This window comes from Hemitrygon akajei, chromosome 14 (genome assembly GCF_048418815.1).
Source record: "Hemitrygon akajei chromosome 14, sHemAka1.3, whole genome shotgun sequence".
NCBI lineage: Eukaryota > Metazoa > Chordata > Chondrichthyes > Myliobatiformes > Dasyatidae > Hemitrygon > Hemitrygon akajei.
Window position 1 is genome coordinate 80242727 of NC_133137.1, and position 26025 is coordinate 80268751.

The following is a 26025-nucleotide window of genomic DNA, read 5'->3' on the forward strand; positions in this document are numbered from 1 at the left end:
GAATGGCAGGCAGTGACTAGTGGGGTACCGCAAGGCTCAGTGCTGGGACCCCAGTTGTTTACGATATATATTAATGATTTAGACGAGGGAATTAAATGCAACATCTCCAAGTTTGCGGATGACACGAAACTGGGCGGCGGTGTTAGCTGTGAGGAGGATGCTAAGAGGATGCAGGGTGACTTGGATAGGTTAGGTGAGTGGGCAAATTCATGGCAGATGCAATTTAATGTGGATAAATGTGAGGTTATCCACTTTGGTCGCAAGAACAGGAAAACAGATTATTATCTGAACGGTGGCCGATTAGGAAAAGGGGAGGTGCAACGAGACCTGGGTGTCATTGTACACCAGTCATTGAAGGTGGGCATGCAGGTACAGCAGGCGGTGAAAAAGGCAAATGGTATGTTGGCATTCATAGCAAAAGGATTTGAGTACAGGAGCAGGGAGGCTCTACTGCAGTTGTGCAAGGCCTTGGTGAGACCGCACCTAGAGTATTGTGTGCAATTTTGGTCCCCTAATCTGAGGAAAGACATTCTTGCCATAGAGGGAGTACAAAGGAGGTTCACCAGATTGATTCCTGGGATGGCAGGACTTTCATATGAAGAAAGACTGGATCAACTAGGCTTATACTCACTAGAATTTAGAAGATTGAGGGGGGATCTTATTGAAACATATAAAATTCTAAAGGAATTGGACGGGCTAGATGCAGGAAGATTGTTTCCGATGTTGGGGAAGTCCAGAACGAGGGGTCACAGTTTAAGGATAAAGGGGAAGCCTTTTAGGACCAAGATGAGGAAAAACTTCTTCACACAGAGAGTGGTGAATCTGTGGAATTCTCTGCCACAAGAAACAGTTGAGGCCGGCTATATTGGCTATATTTAAGAGGAAGTTAGATACGGCCCTTGTGGCTAAAGGGATCAGGGGGTATGGAGAGAAAGCAGGTACAGGGTCCTGAGTTGGATGATCAGCCATGATCATACTGAATGGCGGTGCAGGCTCGAAGGGCCGAATGGCCTACTCCTGCACCTATTTTCTCTGTTTCTATGTTTCTATTGCTGGTAAGGTCACTATTTCACATTCCTAAATTCCTCTGAGAGGCTGGTGCTGAGCCACTGCCTGAAACTGGAATCAGAATCTGGTTTATTATCACTGCCGTATGTCTTAAAACGTGTTCTTTTGCAGCAGCAGTGCAGTGCAATACCTAGAAAATTACTGTATTTCAAATTCAAGTTAATTGTCATTCAACCACAATGAATAGAGCCAAATGAAACAGCAATCTTCTGGGACCAAGGTGCAGAACACATTGCCAACAGCACACAGCACATATAGTTATCATGGCAGAAAACATACTGGCACAACAACAGGTAAATTATATAGTTCTGGTCATGGCTTGTAGAAAAATGGTGCATGGGATGTTCTCCTGGTCCAGCTTGTTCTTCCACCGAGCAAACACTAGAGGGCAGCACTGATGAAACGGGCCAGCACCCAACCCATCATGGACTCCAGCGCGTCCACAGAGACCTCTGCTCTCTCCCACACCACCTTGGCATAACCTCTCCTGGCCACAACCAAGCCAACATAGCACCCCCCACCCCACCACCGCCGTTGGTCTCACCAATGATGCAGTGAACAGACCTACAGTATTCCACATGACCAATATCCAACAGTGGCTTGCAATCACGAGGAAAACAAGAATAACAATAAAAGTAATAAAAAATGCAAAAAAAAATGGTGAGGTAGTGTTCATGGTTTGTGTGACTGTATTTTTACTGATATCTTATATGTGCTTGCTACTTTATATGTGCTCTGTCTGCCTTGTGCTGTGTGTGACTGTTGGTACTGGGTTTTGCATCTTGACCCTAGAGTAACGCTGTTTCATTTGGCCATATTCATGGGTGTTCATGTATGGCTGAGAGACAATTAAACTTGAACTTGGGTTCTTTTCAGCTCTTAGCAGTGGGGGGGGGGGGGGAAACAGAGGGATCTTTGGGTTCACGTTCACAGGTCCCTCAAAGTTGCCTCTCAGTTTGATAGGGTTGTTAAGAAGGCGTTATGGTGTGTTGTTGTTTCATTAGTCAGGGGATGGAGCTCAAGTGTTTCAGCTTCTATAAAACCATGGTGTGACCACACCTGGAATATTGTGTTCAGTTCTGGTCACCTCATTATGGGAAGGTTGAAGCTTTAGAGAGGGTGCAGAGGAGATTTACCAGGATTAGAGAGCATGTCTTATGAGGATAGTTGAGCGAGAAAGGGTTTTTCTCTTTGGTGCAAAGGAGGATGAGAGGTGACTTTGTTGGAGGTGTGCAAGATGATCACAGATAGAATAGACAGAGGCTTTTTCCCAAGGTAGAAATGGTCTATATGAGAGGGCCATTAAGGTGATGAGAGGAAAGATCAGGGATACTTTATTTACCCAGAGAGTGGTTGGTGTGTGGATCGTGGTGGTAGAGGCAGATACATTAGGGCCATTTAAGGCGTGATAGAAAAATAGAGGGCTATGTAGGAGGGAAGGGTTAGATTGATCTTGGGGTAGGTTAAAATGTCAGCACTGCATCGTGGGCCAAAGGGCCTGCACTGTGTTTCTCTGTTCCAAGTTCCTCAGAAATCTGATCGATTTTAGATCATTGATGAAGATAGTGGAGTTGGAGCAGCCCGGGTAGGTCAAGCACTGCGTCCATCACGGGGAAAGCCCTCCCCACCATTGAGCACATCTACACGGAGCACTGTCCCAGGAAAACAGCATCCATTATCTGAGACCACACCCCCCCCCCCCCCCATCCAAGCCCTGCTCTCTTCTCATGTTGTCATCAGGAGGGAGGTATAGGAGCCTTAGAACCCGCACCACCAAGTCCATGAACAGTAATTACCCTTCAATCATCAGGCTCCTAAACAAGAGGGGTAACTTCCCTCACCCCAACGCTGATCTGTTCTCACAAACTATGAACTCACTTCCTCGGACTCTTCATCTCCTGTTCTTGATATTTGTAGCTTACTTATTATTATTATTATTATTGTCTGTTCCTTTGTATCTACTGTGAATGCTGCAAGGAAATGAACCTCAGGGTTGTATATGGTGACATATATGTAGTTTGGCAATAAATTTACTTTGAACTTTGACAGCTATTAGTAGGTGTAATCAGATATTCTCTGACTTCCTTACGTTATAGAAACTATAAAAGATTGGGAGGTCGGGCAGGACTTGGGTAAACACAGGCTCCACGCGGGAGGCTGGTCCAAAAGGTTGGAGCTCTTGGGGTCCCAGGCAAGTTGGCAAAGTGGACCTGAAGTTGGCTCGGTGAAAGGAGCGAGGGTGATGGTGCAAGGTTGCCTTTAACCCATAACCGCAGGGCTTGGTGCTGGGACCCTTGCTGTGTGTTACACACATTAATGATCTAGATGTCAATGTAGCAGATAGGTTCACTGGTGGTGTGAAAATTAATGAGTTTGTTATAGAATAAACATGAGATTCTGCTGATGCTGGAAATCGAGAACAACACACACAAAGTGATGGAGGAAGTCATGGAGGGTCTCAGCCCAAAATGTCTACTGTTTATGCTTCTCCACAGATGCTGCTTGATTTGCTGAGTTCTCTAGCATTTTGTGTGTGTCACTCATAGAATGATCTCCACCAGTGTGTAACAGCAAATAGAACGCAAATTTAAGATAAAGATTAAAGGTCAGCTTTATTTGTCATGTGAGCATTGAAATATCAAAACATACAGTGAACTGTGTTGTTTCTGTCAGCAACCAACACAATCTGAGGATGTGCTGGGATATATACAGTATCGTGCAAATGTTTTAGGCATATATATATATATAGAGCTAGGGTGCCTAAGACTTTTGCACAGTACTGTAGTAATGTTATGTATTGCACTGTACTGCTGCTGCAAAAAAAAACATTTCCTGACATATGTGAGTGATGATAAACCAGATTCTGATCTGGGTCTCTATTGTGGACTGAGAGTGGGAAGGGGGCAGGGAGAGGGGAATCATGGTTGGGAAAGGGGGAAGGGAGAGGGGAGGGAGTGGGAAGCAACAGAGAGACATTCTGCAATGATCAATAAACCAATTGAATGAAATCAAATGACCTTGCCTGCTGTCATAAGTTCAAAGTTACTCTAGCTATATGTGTGTGTGCGCCTAAGACTTTTGCACAGTACTATATATATATTTGTGTGACAGTACTTTACCGCTATCATGTATGTGCCATGACTGTTGGTACTGCGATTTGCACCTTGGTCCTGAAGTAATGTGGTTTCATTTGGTTGTATTCATGTATGGTCGAATGACAATTGAACTTGAACTTGATGTGCAAGTGTCACCATGCTTCCAGCACCAACATAACATGCCCACTACCTACAAACTCTAATCCATGCATCCTTGGAAGGTGGTAGGAACCCGAAGCACTTGGAGGAAGCCCACGTGGTCATGGAGAGAACATACAAGCTCCTTACAGACAGCAGTGTGAATTGAACCCGGGACGCTGGCGTTACGCTACTGTGCCACACATCAGCATGATCCTGATAAGTGTGGGCTGCTAGGAGTATTACAGAATATACAGAGTGAATTGTAGGGGTCAAGAGTGTATTTAGGGATAGAGGGACTTTGATCACCTCCATAGTATCCAAATCTTCAAGGAGCAGTGCCTCAGAAAAGCGACGTCCATTGCTAAGAACCCCCATCACTCACTGTTACCATCAGGAAGGAGGTACAGAAGCCTGAAGGCACACACTCAGCAAGTCAGGAATAGCTTCTTCCCCTCTGTCATCGGATTTCTAAATGGGCATTGAACCCCTGAACACCACATCACTTTTTAAAAAATATATATTGCTTCTGTTTTTTTTGCGCTGTTTTTAATCTATTCAATCTATATATATACACACTTACTGTAATTGATTTCGTTTTTTTCCCTATGTTATCATGTACTGCTGATACATCATTGAACTGCTGCTGCTAAATTAACAAATTTCACGACACATGCTGGTGATAATCAACCTGACTCTGATGTACAGTTCAGGAATCCCTGAAGGTGCCAGCATAGGTACATAGAGGGTTGAAGAAGGCACATGGAATACTAGCCTGCATTTGGCCTGGGCATAGAGTATCGGAGGTTCCTTAAGGTTGTCATTGCTGGGGAGGTTGTGGGGATAAGCTTCCACTGTCTAGTAAATGCTCCCAATAACATGTGTCTCAAATAGCCTCTGACAGCCAAGCCCAGCTCTTGGCCTTCATGTGTGGCTTAGCTACTAAGCCTGGTGGAACAGTACCTATTGACTGGAGAAGGGGCAAAGGTGGTTTACTGGTGACTTAAAGCCAGTTGCTTCAGGCAGATGGGCCTTGTCAAGCATGATGGGCAGCTCATCGAGGAGAAGGATAACTCGGATATCAAGTCTCCGCTGCCTTGCGGTTATACGCACGCACGGGGAAGGCTTCGGGAGTAAACACGAAGAGAGGTCCAGAGCTGGAGTCGTTAAGGCAGTTGTATGTTCAATGCTGACGGGCAACTCCTGCGACGCTGCTGGTGCCAAACTGTATTGGTTTCTGCCGTTCCTTTGGGTTCCTCATTAGGTGCGTGGAGAGGGGGAGCCTACTGCACGGGCAACAGCTTGCTCTCCATGTCGTACTGCCCTGGCTTGTGTATCACGTAGATGGCTGGCACGCAACGTCCACGGTTGACCTCGATCAAAGGAGGGCCTCAAGAGTATAGGAACGTGGAAATCACAGTACAACTTCACAAAAGTTTGTTTGTGCCACAACTGTGTGTTGGCCTGTTTACCACACCGTAGGGATAGTTGTTGATTGTACTGGAGAGGGTGCAGAGGAGATTCGCTAGGATGTTGCCTGGGATGGAACGTTTCAGTTATGAGGAGAGACTAGATTGGTTGGCTTAATTTTCTAGGAGCAGAGAAGGCTGAGTGTGTGGAGGGGTGTTAGGATCTAATAGAGGAATATTTAAAAAAAAGTGAGGAGCACAGTATAGGTACAGCACTGTGCAAAAGTCTTAGGCACATGATTTGGCAAGGACTAGATGGGCTGAATGGCCTGTTTCTATGCTGTACTTTTCTATGACTCTATGACATATATGGTGCCTAAAATTTTTGTGCAGTTCCGTAATAATTTTATGTATTGCACTGTACTGCTGCTGTAAAAAACAAATTTCATGACAATTGTGGGTGACGATAAACTTGATCCTGATATGGGTCTCTATTGTGGACTGAGAGTGGGAAGAGGACAGGGAGAGGGGAATCATGGTTGGGAAAGGGGAAGGGAGAGGGGAGGGGGCAGGAAGCACCAGAGAGACGTTCTGTAATGATCAATAAACCAATTGTTAGGAATCAAAATGCCTTGCCTGGTGTCTCAGGGCTGGGTGAGTCTGCACACCTCCCCCCACACCTGCCACTGGCACTCCTCTGCCACCTGTCCCACACCCCTCTCACGACGCTCTACCCTCGTCAGTCCCAATGTCCTTTGCTCCTGCCAGACTTACAAACTCACTCTGCACTCCACATTGATAAATACAGTCCTGTGCAAAAATCATAGGCACCCTAGCTATATATACACGTGCTGAAGACTTTTGCACAATATTGTACATGCTTCCCTAAATGGCATGGTAGCGTAGTGGTTAGTGTTCTGCTATTACAGCACCAGCGACTGGGATTCAATCCCTTTCGTTGCTTGTAAGGGGTCGGTATGTTCTCCCTGTCACCATGTGTGTTTCCAAAGACGTATGGGTTAATGGGATAATTGGTCACATGGGTGCAATTGGGTGTTACTGTGGTGTATCGCTAAATTAAAAAAAAAACAAAGTGAATTCACAGGTAGATAAGTTGGTGAAGAAGGGCTTAGGCAAGCTGGCCTTCATCAGTCAGGGCACTGGGTATAGGAGTTGGAATGTTGTATTGTGCAGGGTGTTGGTGACAGGGGGTTTGAAACATTGTGTTCAGATTTGGTCACCATGCTATGGAAGCCATTGAAAGATCATTGAACCTGCAAAGTGTATAAAGAAGATTTAAGAGGATGTTGCTGGGAATCGAGGGACTGAGATTTGCAGAGATATTGAGCAGGTTGGTCCCATTTTCATTTTGTGGTGTAGGAGAATGCAGGGTAACATTAGAGGTGTATAAACTCATGATGTTACACACCTCTACGAGATCGCCCCTCAGTATCCTACTCCCCAAGGAATAAAGACTTAGCCTGCCCAACCTCTCCCTATAACCCTTGTGTGTTAGTGCCATAGAAAGGTACAACACAGAAACAGGCCCTTCAGCTCATCGAATCCATGTGGAACCATTTAAACTGCCTCCTCTCATTGACCTGCAGTGTATTCTTACCATCTATGTACCTATTCAAACTTCTTTTAAGTGTTCAAATTGAGCTCACGTGCACCACTTGCACTAGCAGTTCATTCCACACTCTCACCACCCTCTGAGTGGAGTTCCCCTTCATTTTTCCCATAAATTTTTCCATTTTTCACCCTTAATCCATGACCTTTATTTCTAGTCTCAGCCAACCTCAGTGGAAAAAGCCTGCTTTCATTTGCCCTATCTATACCCCTCATAATTTTGTATGTCTTTTTCAAATCTCCTCTCAATCTTCTACGTTCCAAGGAAGAAAGTCTAAACTGATTCAATCTTTCTTTATAGCTCAGGTCCTCCAGACCCGGCAACATCCTTGTAAATCTTTTCTGCACTACATCCAGGTTTAATGATCTTTCATCAGTCAGGTAAAGTCTGGGACTTGTTTTAAGATGAAGAGAAGGGGGTGGGGAGAAGAGGCATTTCAGCAGTGGGGTGGGGTGAAGAAGAAGTTCTGTGGTGAAAAGGAAGTTCTGTAGTGAAGAGGAAGTTTTGGGTGGGGTGAAGAGGAATTCTGTGGTGGGGTGAGGAGGAAGTTCTGTGGTGGGGGGGGAGACAGAGACCGAATTACAAGTGGTGATGGTATTGGTTGAGGTGGAGGGTGACAGCTTGTAAGTTATAGCTCCTCTCTCTGGGGAAGGCATAAATATAGAGAGATAAATGAAGACATAGGGAAAAGAGAGAAAGAGAGTGGGAAACAGTGTTGAAGTTGGAGGATTCAGAATGCTGGAAATGTGTAAAAAAAAATGGCTGGATAAATTCGGCTGGCCAGGCAGCATCTGCAGAGAGAGAAACAGAGTTAGTGAGTCCTGAAGAAGAGTCTCAGCCCGAAACGTCAACTGTTTACTCTTTTCCATTGATGCTGCCTGACCAGCTGAGTTCCTCCAGCACTTTATGTATGTGTTGCTCTGGATTTCCAGGATCTGCAGATTTTCTTGTGTTTGTAATGTTGTAGTCGATGACATTTTGGCAGATGAGATGCTCTCCTTGAACTGAACTCGAAGGTATTTAAAGTCTTCTAGAAAGTGTTTGGGTGCCATGGTAACGTAGGGGTTAGTGCTTCACTTTTACAGTTCAGGGGTTGGAGTTCAGAGTTCAGTCCCAGAATCCTCTGTGAGGAGTTTGTATGTGGAATGCATGGGTTTTCTCCGGATTCCTCCGACATTCCAGCGACATACCGGGTAGGTGTTACAATACTGGTCATTGTAAATTGTCCTGTGGTTAGCTTAGGGTTAAATCGGGGTTGTTGGGGGGTGGGGGCTGCTGGGCGGTGCAGCTCAAAGGGCCGGAAAGCCCTATTTTACGCTGCATCTCGAAACAAAATAAATAAATAAAACACAACAAAGTGCAATAATGTTAATATCCTCTATAAGCACAGCGATCCTTGTCAAATGCTTCACACCATCCCTTCAGTGTAAAGTTGAGGGTTCAGGTGCGAAGTGCCTCCTGATCCTGTTTTTGTCCCCTGGGCTCTTTGCTGTGTGAGATCGTGCGATGGTACCTGGTGTCGAGCTCCCCCTGACTTCCCAGTGTGTGTTGGTGTCAGGGATGTGTTGTGTGTCAGACCACAGGCATCTGCAGTTTTCTACAGTAACCTTCACATGAGCCGGTGCAGTCACACAGATGTGGCAGCTTTAACGGGCACTTGTAGAGTCCTGCTCACCAACGGCTGAACGGTGAAAGTCTCATTCTCCCGTTGCAGGTCGTCGATGTCGACCGCTTCTTGTGAAAGTGAGCGTGGGGCGGTGGTGACCATGAGGTGCAATCTGGCAGAAGTTGGGCGCGGAGAGATCTCTGTACCAAGGTACTCTCCTCACTGACGGTGACGTTGCAGGACTGGTTCAACTTCCACCTCCCCCTCTGTCTCCCCTCCCTGTAATTCCTCTGTCCCCTACCTCCTCTTCACCCTTCCCTCTGTCCCAGGTCAGGTCTCACTTCTCGCTCAGGTTTCACCTCCCTCACACTCCCTGGCTGCACCTTCCAGACTCCCCCTGGACCCACCGGCACCACCTCTGGTCCTTCCCACTCACTATGGCTCCACCTTATCCCCTCTGGACCCGCTTTCCCTTCCCACCTTCTGGCCCCACCTCACCCCTCCCTCTGGACCCGCCTCTCATTCATTTGGCTCGCAACAGTGGCCTCTTCTCACCAGCTCCCTCTGGTCCTGCCTCTCCCCTCCCTCTAGCCTCCACTCTCGCTGGTCCTGACTCCCCCCTCCCCCACCTCTTGTCTCTGCCTACCCCATTCTTGTCCCCGCCATCCAACCTCCGGCCCCACCTCAAACTCCCTCCAGCCTTCCCTCCACACTCGCCATCTGGTCCCATCTTCCCCTCTCCTTCTGAGTGTACACAGGTGCCCAGTGAAGGCAATACAAAGATGTGTTCTGTTGCCACAGTACAGAGGAGGTCACACTGTGAACTCTTCCAGGGACGTCCTCGTTGTTCCAACCATGTGAAATAACTACTGCCTTTTTTCACAATGCTGTAGAGAACATCTCAGACTTTGTCAGCTGTCGGATATATTGTCAGGATGTTTCTCAGAGGCTTTCTACACTCTGTCCTGCTGGTGGGCCTGTGGCCTGGCACATTTTGCTGGACATTGGCCAAAGAAGTTGGTCTTCTGTGTCCACCTCAGTTGTTCATATGCGGGAAAGTGGACAGTGAGTTTGGGTCAGAAAACTCTTCATCATCTCCTCCTGTTCCTGTGAAATTCTTTTTTTATTTGAGTACTATGTTCCATACTTGGTGGATGTAAAGTGCTCTGGTAAATCTCCAGGCTGTACAAAGACAAGAGGTTGTGTGGATGCTGGAAATCCAGAGCAACACACAGTAAATGTGGGAAGAACTGAGCAGGTCAGGCAGCATCTGTAGACAGGAATAAACAGTTGACATTTCAGGTTGAGACCTTTCAGTAGGACTGGAAAGGAAGGCTGACAATGCCGGAAATAAAAGGTGGGGGGTGTGGGAGGAGAAGGAGGACAAGATGGCAGGTGATAAGTGAGACAAGGTGAGAGGGAAGTTAGGTAGTTGGGGAAAGGGGCATGAAGTGAGAAACTGGGAGGCGATAGGTGGAAAAGGTAAATGGCTGAAGAAGAAGGAATCTGATAGGACAGGAGAGTGGACTGTGGGAGAAAGGGAATATGGAGGGGAGGTGATAGGCAAGTGAGGAGAAGAGAAGGGGTAAGAGGGAGCCAGATTGAAGAATGGAAAAATAGAGGAGGGAGAGAAATGATTGGAAGTAAGAGAAATCAATATTGATGCTGTCATGTTGGAGGCCACCCAGATGGAATGTCCTGACAGTATGCGACAGCTGGCAAAGCTGGGGAGGGGAGAGTGGTGAGGCACTACGTGTGTCCTGATGGCCCTCCCTAGCGCCATGCCTTGAGTGAATGACGTTTCCCTTCGCACTGCAGTGATTGTCCTGGAGGGACGTGTGACGGATGCACTTTCCACTTCCTGTGGGAGAGTGCTGAGGCTTGCCCCCTGTGTACGAGCAACGACTACCATGAGATTGAAGGAGCCTGCCGAAGTGGAGTTCAGGTAAGCTGGTGGTGCTGGCCTTTGTTAATGGGAATCCAGGTTCTTCTGAGCAGGACCGAAAGTTTGTCTTAAAACATAGATGATCGGAATGGCAGGTGATCTCGGTGGTTGATAGGCTCATTGAGAATAACAGCACAGGAAGAGGCCATTCAGTCCATCTAGTATGTGCCAAAATAGTATTCAGCCTAGCCCCATCGACGCGTGCAAGAGGACCTTTCAACAGCTTTATAACAGGAGTACACGGTGTACTTGAGCCTGGGGGTACCAGAGGAAGAAGGGAGAAGAGGGAACATTCAGGGTGTGCAAATTCTCTGATGATGCTGCCTGCTTTACTGAGGCAGCGAGAAATGTAGGCAGAGTCCACGGAGAGGAGACTTGTTCCTACCTCAGTAAAAGCCGAGAGGATGACAATCCCATGTGTTCTCTCAAAGGAAACGACGTATGTCTGGAAGGAGCCAAAAGTGTGTAACAAGGGGGAGACACTGCCTGAGAAAAGCACAGCCAACTGCGAGATGATAGACTTCTGGCTGAAGGTGGTCGTAGGAATTGGTGCCTTCACCGCAGTCCTGCTCGTAATCTTAACTTGCTACTTCTGGAAGAAGAACAAGAAGTGAGTGAGAGTATCACTGACGATGTGGGGGGGTGTGGGTGAGAGTATCCCTGACAGTGTGGGGGGGGTGTGGGTGAGAGTATCCCTGACCGTGTGGGGGGGTGTGGGTGAGAGTATCCCTGACCGTGTGGGGGGGTGTGGGTGAGAGTGTCCCTGACGGTGTGGGGGGGGGGGGTGTGGGTGAGAGTATCCCTGACGGTGTGGGGGGTGTGGGTGAGAGTATCCCTGACGGTGTGTGGGGGGTGTGGGTGAGAGTATCCCTGACAGTGTGGGGGGGGTGTGGGTGAGAGTATCCCTGACGGTGTGGGGAGGGTGTGGGTGAGAGTATCACTGACGGTGTGGGGGGGGGTGTGGGTGAGAGTATCCCTGACGGTGTGTGGGGGGTGTGGGTGAGAGTATCCCTGACGGTGTGGGGGGGGTGTGGGTGAGAGTATCCCTGACGGTGTGGGGAGGGTGTGGGTGAGTGTATCACTGACGGTGTGGGGAGGGTGTGGGTGAGTGTATCCCTGATGGTGTGGGGGGTGTGGGTGAGAGTATCCCTGACGGTGTGGGGAGGGTGTGGGTGAGTGTATCACTGACGGTGTGGGGAGGGTGTGGGTGAGTGTATCACTGACGGTGTGCGTGAGAGTATCCCTGACGGTGTGGGGGGGGTGTGGGTGAGAGTATCACTGACTGTGTGGGGGGGGGATAGGGTTTGTTGCGATGGGAGTCTGTCACTCATTTGAAGTGGTTATTGAGAATGATACCGAGAAAAGCATTGATCCCTTTCAGGAAAGCGAATACTTCTGAAGGAACTGTGTTCAATAGCGCATGGATGATCGGAGTACAGAGCAGGCTCTTTTGCCCACGATATTGTGCTCACATTTTATCCTTCTCTAATGTCATCTCACCCTCCCGTCTGACATCACGATTCAGTTTTGTTCATCCCTTTGCTTCTCACAGAGTTTGTTCTGTGTCCTGAGTGTTTCTGTTTTTACCACCCCCTCTGGCAGATTGTTCCATGTACTGCCCTCTCTCTATGTACCTATCAGCATCTATTCTCTACTGGGATGACCCACGCTACGTTCCATGTGCACCCCAACTAAAGTGTTATTGGATTCTAATCTGTTGTGTCCTTAACGCTTAATAGAAGAAATGTCCTTGGTTCTGAAGGTGGGTTTGGACTGGAGAGGCCAGTTTCAACAGCTGACTGTGCCAAATGGCCCCCATCAGTGTCATAATTTCCCTGCTACACTGATCTCCGAGATCCGAGCTGCTGAGAGCTGTGGGGTGAAGCATTTCCACAACTCAGGCCTTTCCTGGATGAAGTTGGAGATCTGGAGGCAGATAACGATTGAGAAGTTTAAGAGGCATTTTGACCGGCACACACACACACACACACACATGGAATAGAGCATTTTGCTCAAGAGTTTCTGCAGATGCTTGAAATGTTGAGCAACGCACAATGCTTTCAAGTGGCTCAGTTAATGAGGACTCCCCTCCTCCCCTTCATTAATCCAACAATTAATCCCATTCCACTGTGCCTCATGTCCAATTAATTTAGGCAGATCTTCCCCGGAATGTACTGGTGCAATTGAGGGCATCTTCACTGATGGGGTTGGTGCAGCATCCTCTCACGATATACGGAAAACTACAGTGAACTGTCAGGACGGTTGTGAAGATCATTGGCTGCCGCCTCCCATCACTGCAGGACGCGTTTGTGGCCAGGACAAAGACGCCAACAGGAGAAAATCATTGCAGGCAGTACCCACCTGGAAAGCTGCCTTTTCCAAAAGTTCCTACCGGAAAGAGCTTCAGGGCTATTAAAGCAAAAACTTCACTCCATCATAAAAGTTTCGTTAACCCCCCCCCCCCCCCCATGGCAGTGAAAGTGATCAGCTATTCCCCCCCATCTGTTACCCCCATCACTGCACTGTAAACACTTTAAGCTTCTTTTTATAATGTTGTTTACATTGTAAACACAGGCTGTATTTATAAGTGTACGCATATTTTATTCCATATCCACACTTTAATCTTTACTTTTTATACAATTCATTATTCTTTATAGTTGTTGGATGTCTTTGTTTTTTGTTCAGTGTCCTACTAACAGGACAGAGTATTTACTAATAGGTGTAAATGTATATGACGATTAAAGTTGATTTTTCGTCCCCTCATCCCTGATGCTTGGCGTTTCTTTCAGACTGGAGTACAAGTATTCCAAGTTGGTGATGAATGCAAACTCAAGGGAAGGGGAGCTCCCAGCCGCTGACAGCTGTGCTATAATGGAAGGTGAAGACAATGAAGAGGACGTGGTCTATTCCAATAAACCTTCATTGCTCGGGAAGCTGAAGTCATTAGCTTCGAAGGTGAGTAGCGGTGACATATTTAAACAGGTGTCTGGTGTTTAAGCGGCTGCCCGAGACTATGACTGAAGGATTGTCTGGTGCCAATCCTGCCTTTTGTCACACCTGCTCTACACCCAACAGTCAAACCTTAAAATCTAGGTGTAATGTTAATTGATGCTTTACACATTTTGAAATTAAACCCCAAATAACTACACCTAAGATGTTAAGCAATCACAGTGATGCTTAGAACTTGAGTACCACACATAAAAAAGCTAGGAAAGCTCAGTAGGTCAGGCAGCATCTGTGGAGGGAAACAAGCAGTCAATGTTTCAGGACTGGAAAGGAAGGGGGCAGAAGCCAGAATGAGACTGTGGGGGGAGAGGAGGGAGTACAAGTTGACAGATGATAGGTGTGACCAGGTGAGGGGACGGTGAGTGAAGTAAGAGGCTGGAGTTGGATAGGTGGAAGAGGTAAAGAGTTGAAGGGAAAAAAGAGTTGAAGGAATCTTTGTCTCTGCCCATCTTTGTCTAGAACTTTCCTCTGAAATTCATTCCACCGACTTTTCAGGAATGGATTTCAGAGACGGTACGTTCAGTTGAACTGTTTACATAGTCATAGACACTACAACACAGAAGCAGGCCCTTTGGCCCATCTAGTCCATGCTGAACTGCTAATCCACTTAGTCCTAACCAACTGCACCCGGACTATAGTCCTCCATATCCCTCCCATCCATGTTCCTATCCAAATTTCTCTTAAATGTTGAAATCAAACCCATGTCCACCACTTCCGCTGACAGCTCGTTCCACACTCCGGCCACCCTCTGAGTTAAGAGGCTCCTCCTCATGATCCCCTTAAGCATTTTGCCTTTCATCCTTAACACATGACCTCTTGTTGTAGTCTCACCGAACCTCAGTGGAAAAAGCTTGCTTGAATTTACTCCATCTATACCCTTCATAACTTTGTATATCTCAATCAAATCTCCCCTCCATTCTCTGCACTCAGGAGCAGGGATTCCCAGACATTTTATGCCACGGACCAATACTATTAAGCGAGGGGTCTGTGGACCCAGGTTGGGAAGCCCTGCTCTGTGGGAGTGAAGTATTATTGTGTGTTTGGTGCTATTGCATAAGTTTGACTCTCCGTATAAGGGTATTTTACACAGAGTGAAAGGGTTAAAAGGGCCTGACCTTGTTTTAGATGTGCTTGATGTTCCTAGTTGGTAAATATCAATGAGTTATTGGATGAACATGGAGCATCTGTAGAACAGTACAGCACAGGAACAGGCCCTTCAGCCCACACTGCCTGTACTGATCATAGTGCCAAACTAAACTAAACCTATCTGACTGCACATGTTCTGTATCCCTTCATTCCCATCTGTCCATGTCTGTTCAAACAGCGCGATCATATCTAATTCCACCCCTTTCCCCGGCAGCCCGCTCCAGGCACTCAGTATTTTATTTTATGTGCGGACGGGCCCTTTGAACCACACCACCAAGCTACCCACCAGTTTAACCCTAGGCTAGCCAAAGTACAAAGTTCAAAGTAAAGTTTATTATCAAAGTCACCATAAACAACCCTGAGATTCATTTTCCTGTGGGCATACCCAGCAAATCTATAGAATAGTAACTATACCAGGATCAATGAAAGATCAGCCAGAGTGCAGAAGACAACAAACTGTGCAAATGCAAATATAAATAAACAGCAGCAAATAAGGAGAACATGAGATAAAGAGTCTTTAAGGTGAGATTATTGGTTGTGGGAACATTTCAATGATGGGGCAAGTGAGTTTGAGTGAAGTTATCTCATTTTCTTTCAAGAGCCTGATAGTTGAGGGGTAATAACTGTTCCTGAGTGTGAGTCCTGAGGCTCTTGTACCTTCTCCCTGATGGCAGCAGCGAGAAGAGAGCATGTCCTGGGTGGGGTTGGGGGATCTTTGATGAAGGATGCTGCTTTCCTACGACAGCATTTCATCTAGATGTGCTCAACGATTGGGAAGGTTTTACCCATAATGTATTGGGCAGAGCCTTTTATAGGATTTTCTGTTTAAAGGCATTGGTGTTTCCATACCAGGTTGTGATGCAGCCAGTCAATATACTCTCCACTACACATCTATAGAATTTGTCAATGTCTTAGATGTCTTGCTGAATTGCCGCAGACTCCCAAGGAAGTAGAAGTGTTGTGCTTTCTTTGTAGTTGCACTTATGTACTGGATCCAGTTCAAGTTCTCTGAAATCGTAACACCCAGGAATTTAAAGTCGCTAACTCTCTCCACCTCTAATCCTCCAATGAGGACTGGCTCATGGACCTTTGGTTTCCCTCTCCTGAAGTCTACAATCAGTTCCTCGGTCTTGCTCACATTGAGTGAGCGGTTGTTGTTATGACATCCCTCCGCCAAATTTTCAATCTCCCTCCTATAAGCTGATTCATCACCACCTTAGATTCTTCCGCACAACAACAGTGTCATCAGCAAACTTGAGTATCACGTTGGAGCTGTGTTTAGCCGGACAGTCATGGGACAATTTATAATGACCAATTAAAATACCAACTGGATTGTTTTTGGGTGTGGGAGGAAACTGGAATACCTGGAGAAAACCCCCAAGAAGACTGAGATTCTCTGTGTGAAATAAAAACTTTCACCCTGTTCATTTTATAGGCTAGTCCTCAATTATTTAACATTTCTACTCTGGAAAAAGACTGACTGTCTGCCCTATCTATGTCTTTCATAATCTATCAATTTGATCAGTTCACTAACCTTCTATCAGTTCTCCCCTCAGCTACTAACACTCCACAGAAAACAGTCCTAGTCTGTCTAATCCTTCCTTATAGCTAAACTGTCCTAATCCAGGCAGTAGCCTAGTGCGAACCTTCTCCAAAGTTTTCACATCCTTCCTGTAATGTGGTGGCTAGACTGAATATATAAAAGTTTTATACAGAGATTTTATGCAAAGATTTCTTTCTTGAACCTGTAACATTTTATTGGCTCAAGTATTCTGATTGTTTTTAGCTAACTTGTGGTTAAAATATGGTAAATATATTTTACTGTTTGGAGCATAAACATGTAAATACAATGCGGGAACTGAACATTGTGAAAATCTGCAACACAATGTGATACTGGTTAGTGTAGTATTGTCTTGGCTTACTTGGAGCAAAGTACTGCGTTAAGCAGTGCCCAATCAGAGAGATCGGAAGCTTGAGAAGACGCAGTTTACTCGGGTTCACTGATTTAGAAAAGGCAGCGACTTGTGGCAGTTTTGGAGATTGAAGCAATGCCCAATTAACGTTTGGGATTCTTCAACAAGAAAAAATTAAATTAAGATAGGGGCAAGCGGAACAGCCATTTTTCAGAGTGGTCATCATTGGAGGGGTCAGAGTTAAGAGTGGAGATTTTGAGGCTTCAGCAAGGAGATGCGTAGTCAGCAAAGACAAAAAAAAGTGCTCTAGGCAGAGTTATTTTTCTCCCCCATAGTTTATAGTTTTACCTCTTTTATAGTTGCTCATTTAGAACAGTAGAGGTGCCAGGCAGGATAGTGGAATGCTCTGCTTGCAGGATGCGGGAAGGCAGGGAGACCTTCATTGTTCCTGATGACTACAACTGCAGGAGGTGCATCCAGCTGCAGCTTCTAACAATCCGCGTTAAGGATTTGGAGCTGGAACTGGATAACTCCGGATCATTTGGGAGGCCGAAGAGGTGATAGATAGGACATATAGAGAGGTCGTTACACCCAAGATGCAGGACACAGCAAACTGGGTGGCAGTGAGGAAGGAGAAAGGGGTTAAACAGCCAGTGCAGAATACCCCTGTGGCCATCCCCCTCAACAATAGATATACCACTTTGGATACTGTTGGGGTGACAGCGGTCAGGTCTCTGGCACTGAATCTCTCTTTTTGACTCAGAAGGGAAGAAGAGGGGGGGGAGAAAAGACAAGCTATGATGATAGGGGATTCATTAGAAAGGGGATTGGATGGGAGGTTCTGCGGACGAGAATGAAATTCCCAGATATTTGTTGCCTCCTGGGTACTGGGGTCTGGGATTGGGGTCAGGTCCTCAGCATTCTTAAGTGGGAGGGTGAACAGCCAGAGGTTGTGGTCCATGAGGTACCATGATATGGATAGGTCGAGTGACGAGGTTCAGCAAAGGGAGTTTAGGGAGATACGGTTGAAGTCAGAAGTTTACATACACCTTGGCCAAATACATTTAAACTCAGTTTTTCACAATTCCTGACGTTTAATCCTAGAAAACGTTCCCTGTCTTAGGTCAGTTAGGATCACTATTTTAAGAATGTGAAATGTCAGAGAATTTGTGGGCAGAACTGAAAAAGCATGTGCGAGCAAGGAGGCCTACAAACCTGACTCAGTTACACCAGTTCTGTCTGGAGGAATCGAACAAAATTCCAGCAACTTACTGTGAGAAGCTTGTGGAAGGCTACCCAGAACGTTTGACCCAAGTTAAACAATTTAAAGGCAATGCTACCAAATACTAACAAAGTGTATGCAAACTTCTGACGCTCTGGGAATGTGATGAAAGAAATAAAGGCTGAAATAAATCATTCTCTCTACTATTATTCCGACATTTCACATTCTTAAAATAAAGTAGTGATCCTAACTGACCTAAGACAGGGAACGTTTTCTAGGATTAAATGTCAGGAATTGTGAAAAACTGAATTTAAATGTATTTGGCTAAGGTGTATGTAAACTTCTGACTTCAACCGTAGGTGCTAAGTTAAAGGGCAGGACTTCCAGGGATGTAATCTCAGGATTGCTACCTATGCCAAGTGCTAGTGAGGCCAGAAATAGGAAGATTATGCAGTTTAACACGTGGTTAAGGAACTGGTGTAGGAGGGAGGACAATAGATTTGTTGGATCATTGGGCTCTCTTCCGGGGAAGTTGGGCCTTTTACAGAAGGGATGGTTTGCATCCGAAATAGAAGGGCATTAATATTCTAGCAGGAAGGCTTGCTAGTGCTGCACGGTGGTGCTTAAACTAGAGGAGTTGTAGGGAGATGGGAACCAGAGTAATAGAACAGCTAGTGGGGGTAATGGGGAGGCTGTGGAGACAGAGGTTGTTATGACCTCAGACAAAGTCAGGAATCAAAACGTTGAGCATGGTTCGACTAGTGTCCTGAGCTGCGTATATTTCAATGCAAGAAGTATCGTAGGAAAGGCAGATGAGCTCAGGCTATGGATCAACACCTGGAATTATGATACTGTAGCTGTTAGTGAGACTTGGTTGCAGGAGGGCCAGGACTGGCAGCTCAATACTCCAGGGTTCTGTTCTTTTTGTTGTGACGGAACGGGAGGGATTAAAGGAGGAGGGTGTTATTAGTCAAAGAAAATGTCACGGCAGTGCTTAGTCAGGACAGACTGGAGAGCACGGCTAGTGAGTCGTAATGGGTGGAACTGAGCAATAAGAATATTACCACATTAATGGGGCATATTACAGACCAGCCAACAGTCCTATGGATTTAGAGGAACAAATCTGTAGAGAGATTGCAGACTGTTGCAAGAAACATAAAATTGTTATAGTGGGCGATTTTCTATTGACTAGGAATCCCATACTGTAAAGGGACTAGATGGAATAGAGTTTGTCAAGTGTGTTCAAGGAAGTTTTCTTAATCTGTATGTAGAAGTCCCAGTGAGAGAGCGTGCGATACTTGATCTGCTATTAGGGAATGAGACAGGGCAGGTGACTGAAGTTTGTGTAAGAGGACACTTTGTATCAATACCTTTAGTTTCAATGTATGTATGCAAAAAAAACTAGGGCTAGTCCGTGATTCTAAATTGGAGAAAGGCCAATTTTGACGGTGTCAGAAAGGATCTGGCAAATATGGATTAGGACAGACTGTTCCTGGCAAAGGTACACTTTATAACTGAGAGGCCTTCAAAAGTGAAATTTCGAGAATACGAAGTCTGTATGCGCCTGTCAGAATAAAAGGTAAAGATAACAGGTATTAATGTATCTCTTAAAGATATCAAGAGATATTGAGGCCCTGTTTAAGAAAAAAAGGTGTATTGCAGATAGAGGTATTAGGAACAAATGAGGTGCTTATGGAGTACAAGAAATGCAAGAGAATACTCAGGAAAGAGATCAGGAGGGCTAAAAGAAAGGATGAAGTTGCCCTAGCAGACAAGGTGAAGGAGAATCCTAAGGGATTCTACAGATATGTTAAGAGCAAAAGGATTGCAAGGAACAAAATTGGTCCTCTGGTAGATCAGAATGTTAGTCCATGCTTGGAGCCAAAGGAGTTGGGGAGAAGTTTTACATCTGTATTTACTTGGGAGGCAGACACAGAGTCTATAGAAGCAAGGCAAAATGGCGTCAACTTCATAGACTCTATACAGGTTATAGAGGAGAGGTGTTTGCTGTCTTGAGGCAAATCAGGGTGGATAAGCTCCCAGGGCCTGACAAGGTGTTCCCTTGGACCCTGTGGGATTTGCGCAGAAATTGCTGAGGCCCTGGCAGAGTTACTTAAATCATCTTTAGTGACAGGAGAGGTACCAGAGGATTGGAGGACAGTCAATGTTGTTCCACTGTTTGAAAAAGGCTCTCAGAATAAACCAGGAAATTATAGGCTGGTGAGTCTGACATCAGCAGGGGGGAAGTTATTGGAAAGTGTTCTGAGGGACTGGAGAGACGGGTATTTAGATAGACCTGGACTGATTAAGGATAATCAGGATAGCTCTGTGCGTGCTAGGTCATGTCTAACCAATCTTATAGAGTTTACCAGGAAAGTTGATGAAGGCAAGGCAGTGGATGTTGTCTACATGGACTTCAGCAAAGTATTTGGCTAGATCCTGCATTGGAGGTTGATCAAGCAGATTCAGTCACTCACCATTGAAGGTGAGGTAGTAAATTGGATTAGACATTGGCTTTGTGGTAGTAGACGGTTGCTTCTCTGACTGGAGGCCCGTGACTAGTGGAGGTCCGCAGGGACTGGTGCTGGGTCCATTGTTGTTTGTCACCTATATCAGTGACCTAGATGACAATATAGTTATCTGAATCAGCAACTGTCTGGATGACACCAAGTGAACAGAGAGGAAGGCTATCAAAGGTTGTGGTAGGATCCGGATCAGCTAGAAAAATGGGCTGAGAAATGGCAGATGGAAATTAATGCAGACAAATTCAAGATGTTGCGTTTTGGTAGGGCCAACCAGGGTAGGTCTTACACGGTGAACGGTAGGGCGCTGAGGAGTGCAGTAGAACAAGGGGATCTGGGAATACAGGTCCATAATTCATTGTAAGTGACAACACCGGTTGATAAGGTCATAAAGAAAGCTTTTGCTACGCTGTCCTTCATAAATCAATGTATTGAGTACAGAAGACGAGATGTCATGTTGAAGTTGTATAAGACGTTGAAGAGGCCTAATTTGGAGTATTGTGTGCAGTTTTGGTCACCTACCTACAGGAAATATGTAAATAAAGTTGAAGGAGTACAGAGAAAGATTATCTTTGCTGAGTTATATGGGAAGTTTAAATGTTAGGACTTTACTCCTTGGAATGTAGAAGATATAGGGAAAATTTGAAAGACATATACAAAATTATGAGGGGTATAGATAGGGTAAATGTAAGCAGGCTTTTTCCTCTGAGGTTGGGTGAAAGACTACTACTAGAGGTCATGGGTTAAGGGTGAAAGATGGGTTTAAAAGGAACATGAGCAGAAACTTCTTCATTCAGAGGGTCGTTTGAGTGTGGGCACACTGCCAGTGCCAGGTGCTGCATGCAAGCTTGATTTCAATGTTTAAGTGAAGTTTGGATAGATACATGAAGGGTAGGGATACAGAGGGCTCTGGTCCCGGTGCAGGTAAATGGGAGTGGGCTTTTTAAATGGCTCGGCACTGATTAGATGGGCCAAAGGGCCTGTTTCTGTGCTGTATTTTTCTATGACTCTAGTAGAAAGTAACCTGTTGGGAACTTCAGAATTTTAAAGTTGTAAACTTGCCACTTTCCAAGTGTAATTTGTGCTGATATCCAACACAGATCTTCTCATTCTCGCTATTCAAAATAATTTCTCACAGGTATAAGCACCAGATTCAAGGACAGCTACTTCCCTTCAGCCATTTGGTTCTCGAACCAAATGGAACGTTCAAGTTCAAGTTTAATTGTCATTCAACCAAACATGAATACCCATGAATACAGATAAACAAAACAGCGATACTCCAGGGTCAAGGTGCAAAACACAGTACCAGCAGTCATACACAGCACAAGGCACATGTAGCACATATAAGACAGCAGTAAAATACAGTCCAAGTCCCTGAGCCCATGGATGTTGCAGTAGTCCTCACACACAATGCATCTTACATCTTGTGTATTGTCCTCATACACAATACCCCTGTGGCCGTCCCCATCAGCAATAAGTATACCGTTTTGGATACTGTTGGTGGGGATGACCTACCAGGAACAAGTTGCAGTGGTCCTGTCTCTGGCACTAAGGTTGGACCCTCGACTAGGAAGGGGAGGAGGGAAGAGAAGAGAGCGGTAGTGATAGGGGATTCTATAGTCGGGGGCGGATAGGAGATTTTGTGGGGAAGATCGGGAGTCTCGGATGGTATGTTGCCTCCCTGGTGCTGGGGTCCGGGACATCTCAGATCGGGTGCAGGTTGTTCTCGAGAGGGAGGGCAAGAACCCAGATGTTGTGGTCCATGTAGGGACCAATGACGTGGCTAGGATGAGTGAGGGGGTCCTGCGTAGTGAGTTCAGGGAGTTAGGTGCGAAGCTGAAGGGCAGGCCCTCCAGGGTAACAATCTCAGGATTGCTACCTGTGCCACGTGCGAGTGAGGCAAGGAACAGAAGGATTATACAGATTAATACATGGCTGAGAGGATGGTGCAGGAGGGAGGGCTTCAGGTTTTTAGATAATTGGGCTTTGTTCCAGGGAAGGTGGGATCTGTTCCGACGGGACGGTTTACACCTGAACTAGAGCGGTACTAACATTCTTGCAGGAAAGTTGGTTAGTGCTTCTCGGGGGTGGGGGGGGGGGGTTTAAACTAAATTTGCAGGGGGCGGGGATCCAGAATGTGAGAGAGGATAGCGAGAGGAAGAATAAAGGACAGGTGGGGACTACACGGTTCCGGAATATTAAGTGTGTAGTAGAGAAAGGTGAGGTGGAACAAGTGATAAGGAGGACACATGTACAGAGAGATGGTCTGACGGAACATGGAGTTAAATGTGCAGAAAGAATAAGTAAATTTAGGAAGGACAACAAAATTCAAGGGGCGTTTAGCCCAATGGGAGTTCGGGGAGCTGGGTTAAGCACAATAGGCAGCGATTTAAACAGAGAGAGGAGAAATGGGCTAAAAATTCTATATCTGAATGCACGAAGTGTCAGAAATAAGGCAGATGAGCTTGAAGCTCAGGTGCCAATGGGTAACTATGATGTTGTTGGGATAACGGAGACATGGCTGCAGGGAGATCAGACCTGGGAAATGAATGTACAAGGGTATACGTGCTATCGTAGGGACAGAAATGTGGGCAGAGGGGGTGGGGTGGCCCTGTTGGTGAGGAATGAGATTCAGTCCTTTGCAAGGGGGGACATAGGATCAGGAGAAGTAGAGTCTGTGTGGATAGAACTGAGGAACAGTAAGGGCAAAAAGACCCTAATGGGTGTTGTCTTCAGGCCACCAAACAGTAGCATGGATATTGGGTGCAAGTTGAATAGGGAGTTAACATTGGCATGTGGCAAAGGTAATGTCGCAGTAGTTATGGGGGATTTCAACATGCAGGTGAACTGGGAGAATCAGGTTGGTGCTGGACCCCAGGATAGGGAGTTTGTAGAGTGCCTACGGGATGCATTCTTGGAACAGCTTGTACGAGAGCCGACCAGGGACAAGGCTATTCTGGATTTAGTGTTGTGTAATGAACAGGATTTGATAAGCGATCTTGAAGTAAAGGAGCCATTAGGAGGTAGTGACCATAATATGATAAGTTTTTATCTGCAATTTGAGAAGGATAAGGGCAGATCGGAGGTGTCAGTATTGCAGTTGAACAGGGGAGACTATGGAGCCATGAGGGAGGAGCTGGCCAAAGTTAACTGGACGGATATCCTAGCAGAAAAGACAGTGGAACAGCAATGGCAGGTATTCTTGGGAATAATGCACAAGGTGCAAAATCAGTTCATCCCCCGGAGAAGGAAGGATTTAAAGGGGGGGAAAGGGCCACAGTGGTTGACAAAGGAAATCAGAGATTGCATAGCATTAAAAAAAAGGAAGTATGACAGAGCTAAGGTGAGTGGGAGGACAGATGATTGGGAAATTTTTAAGGAACAACAGAACTTAACTAAAAAGGCAATATGGGGAGAAAAAATGAGGTACGAACGCAAGCTAGCCAGGAATATAAAGGAGGATAGCAAAAGCTTTTTTAGGTATGTGAAGAGAAAGAAGATAGTTAAGAACAATGTTCGGCCTTTGAAGAATGAATTGGGTGAAATTGTTATGGGAAACAGAGAAATGGCAGAAGAATTTAATAAGTACTTTAGTTCTGTCTTCACTAGGGAAGACACAAGCAATCTCCCAGATGTATGAATGGGCCAAGGACATAGGGTAACAGAGGAAATGAAACAGATTGACATTAGGAAGGAAACGGTGATGAGTAGACTGATGGGACTGAAGGCTGACAAATCTCCAGGTCCAGATGGTCTGCATCCTAGGGTACTAAAGGAGGTGGCCCTGGAAATTGCGGATGCATTGGTAATCATTTTCCAATGTTCCTTAGATTCAGGATCAGTTCCTGAGGATTGGAGAATGGCTAATGTTATCCCACTTTTTAAGAAAGGAGGGAGGGAGAAAACAGAGAACTATCGTCCTGTCAGCCTAACATCAGTAGTGGGGAAGATGCTAGAGTCCATTATTAAAGATGAAATAGTGGCATATCTAGATAGCAGTGATAGGATTGGGCCGAGCCAGCATGGATTTACCAAGGGCAAATCATGCTTGACTAATCTATTGGAGTTTTTCGAGTATGTAACCAGGAAGTTAGACAAGGGAGATCCAGTGGATGTAGTGTACCTCGATTTTCAGAAGGCATTTGATAAGGTCCCACAAAGGAGATTGGTGGGTAAAATCAGAGCTCATGGCATTGGGGGGAAGATATTGACATGGATAGAAAACTGGTTGGCAGATAGAAAGCAAAGGGTAACGGTGAATGGGTGTTTCTCGGAATGGCAGGTGGTGACTAGTGGGGTGCCACAGGGCTCGGTATTGGGACCACAGCTGTTTACGATTTACATCAACGATTTAGATGAAGGCATTGAGAATAACATCAGCAAGTTTGCTGATGATACTAAGCTGGGTGGCAGTGTGACATGTGATGAGGATGTTAGGAGAATTCAGGGTGACTTGGATAGGCTGGGTGAGTGGGCAGATACTTGGCAGATAATGTTTAATGTGAATAAGTGTGAGGTTATCCACTTTGGGAGTAAGAACAGGAAGGCAGATTATTATCTGAACGGTGTAGAGTTAGGTAAGGGAGAAATACAAAGAGATCTAGGAGTCCTAGTTCATCAGTTACTGAAGGTGAATGAGCAAGTGCAGCAGGCAGTGAAGAAGGCTAATGGAATGTTAGCCTTTATTACAAAGGGAATTGAGTACAAGAGCAGGGAAATCCTTTTGCATTTGTACAGGGCCCTGGTGAGACCACACCTGGAGTATTGTGTACAGTTTTGGTCTCCAGGGTTAAGGAAGGACATCCTGGCTATAGAGGAAGTGCAGCGTAGGTTAATTCCTGGGATGTCCGGACTGTCTTACGCAGAGAGGTTAGAGAGATTGGGCTTGTACATGCTGGAATTAAGGAGATTGAGAGGGGATCTGATTGCAACATATAAGATTATTAAGGGATTGGACAAGATAGAGGCAGGAAATATGTTCCAGATGCTGGGAGAGTCCAGTACCAGAGGGCATGGTTTGAGAATAAGGGGTAGGTCATTTAGGACAGAGTTAAGGAAAAACTTCTTCTCCCAGAGAGTTGTGGGGGTCTGGAATGCACTGCCTCAGAAGGTAGTGGAGGCCAATTCTCTGGATGCTTTCAAGAAGGAGCTAGATAAGTATCTTATGGATAGGGGAATCAAGGGATATGGGGAGAAGGCAGGAACCGGGTATTGATAGTAGATGATCAGCCATGATCTCAGAATGGCGGTGCAGGCTCGAAGGGCCGAATGGTCTACTTCTGCACCTATTGTCTATTGTCTATTATCTTGTCTTCTGCTGAGCGA

The 26025-nt window shown here is 45.9% G+C and overlaps 1 protein-coding gene across 1 annotated transcript in view; it reads left to right on the top strand.

Moving 5' to 3' along the window:
- elapor2b (endosome-lysosome associated apoptosis and autophagy regulator family member 2b) overlaps positions 1–26025 on the top strand; it is a 125136-nt gene that overhangs the window by 92997 nt on the left and 6114 nt on the right. Inside the window, exons 18-21 of the mRNA XM_073066454.1 lie at positions 9055–9156; positions 10765–10891; positions 11323–11501; positions 13681–13846. Coding sequence (XP_072922555.1) covers positions 9055–9156; positions 10765–10891; positions 11323–11501; positions 13681–13846 — 574 coding nt within the window. The remainder of the gene's footprint in view (positions 1–9054; positions 9157–10764; positions 10892–11322; positions 11502–13680; positions 13847–26025) is intronic.